At 43.7% G+C, this 954-nt stretch overlaps 1 protein-coding gene across 3 annotated transcripts in view; it reads left to right on the top strand.

The window, feature by feature from the left end:
• The window catches only part of Arhgap26 (Rho GTPase activating protein 26), a 430094-nt gene that overhangs the window by 119024 nt on the left and 310116 nt on the right, over positions 1-954 (top strand). For all 3 annotated transcript variants that reach the window (XM_031365552.1, XM_031365553.1, XM_031365554.1), the window contains exon 5: positions 21-122. In XM_031365552.1, coding sequence (XP_031221412.1) covers positions 21-122 — 102 coding nt within the window. The remainder of the gene's footprint in view (positions 1-20; positions 123-954) is intronic.

Genomic DNA, 954 nt, shown 5'->3' on the forward strand with positions numbered 1-954 from the left:
CCCCCCCCCGCCATCTCTAGGAAGCCAAAAAGAAGTATGATAAAGAGACAGAGAAGTATTGTGGCATCTTAGAAAAGCATTTGAATTTGTCTTCCAAAAAGAAGGAATCCCAGCTACAGGAGGTAAGAGATGACAGAGCATGGTCCTGGCGTATATGCTGATTGCCATTTGTGAGCCAGTACCTGGGTTGGAGATCTGTGAAGCTGCCCTGAAGCCTCCTCCAGGGACACGCCCTCCTTGCCCTACCCTCTTCTGTACTCTCTAATCTGCCAGTGGCAGAGGGGTTCAGTACTGTCCCCTACCTCCCGAGTGGCTATGCCTGTTTCTGGGTGTGCCTCTCCTTTTCAGGCTGGGATCTACCGTGCTCTCACCCTTGGACTCAAGGCTACACTGTCACCCACTTATGATAGTCTTGACCTCCAGCCTTGTTGTATTGGAGACTTACAAGACTGGTGGCATCTGAAACACTCTGGTTATGTTTCCTTAATAATAACATTTTATTGTTTCAATACAGTATTTGATACTTTTCTTTTTTAGTTTTAACAGTATTTTACTCCCCTGCATGTATTTTAAGCATTGTTAATCTTTTTAAAGAAAATATTCTTTGATTGAGTATTATGGCAGAGACCTGTAATACCAGCACTTGTTAGGCCAAGGAAGGAGGATTATGAGTTCAAGGCCAGCCTGGGCTACATAGAGAGGGACCCTGTCTCAAAAAAACAAGGGGTTAGGAGTATAAGCTTACACAATGTTAAGACTGTAGGTCACCCTCCAGCATCGACATAAAAAAGAAAAATCAATTCTCTGGTTTGCTTCTGGTTTCCTTGGATTTGAATTTAAAAGAATGCCATTGAAAGTTATTTTTAAAAGAAGTTAATTTGGAAAGAAAACTCAGCTTGGCGTCTAAGGAGCTGCCTCCATTTGAGTCCATTAAGTCCACTGGGGGGGGGGGGG

The sequence above is a fragment of the Mastomys coucha genome, unplaced genomic scaffold (assembly GCF_008632895.1).
Source record: "Mastomys coucha isolate ucsf_1 unplaced genomic scaffold, UCSF_Mcou_1 pScaffold13, whole genome shotgun sequence".
Taxonomy (NCBI): Eukaryota; Metazoa; Chordata; class Mammalia; order Rodentia; family Muridae; genus Mastomys; species Mastomys coucha.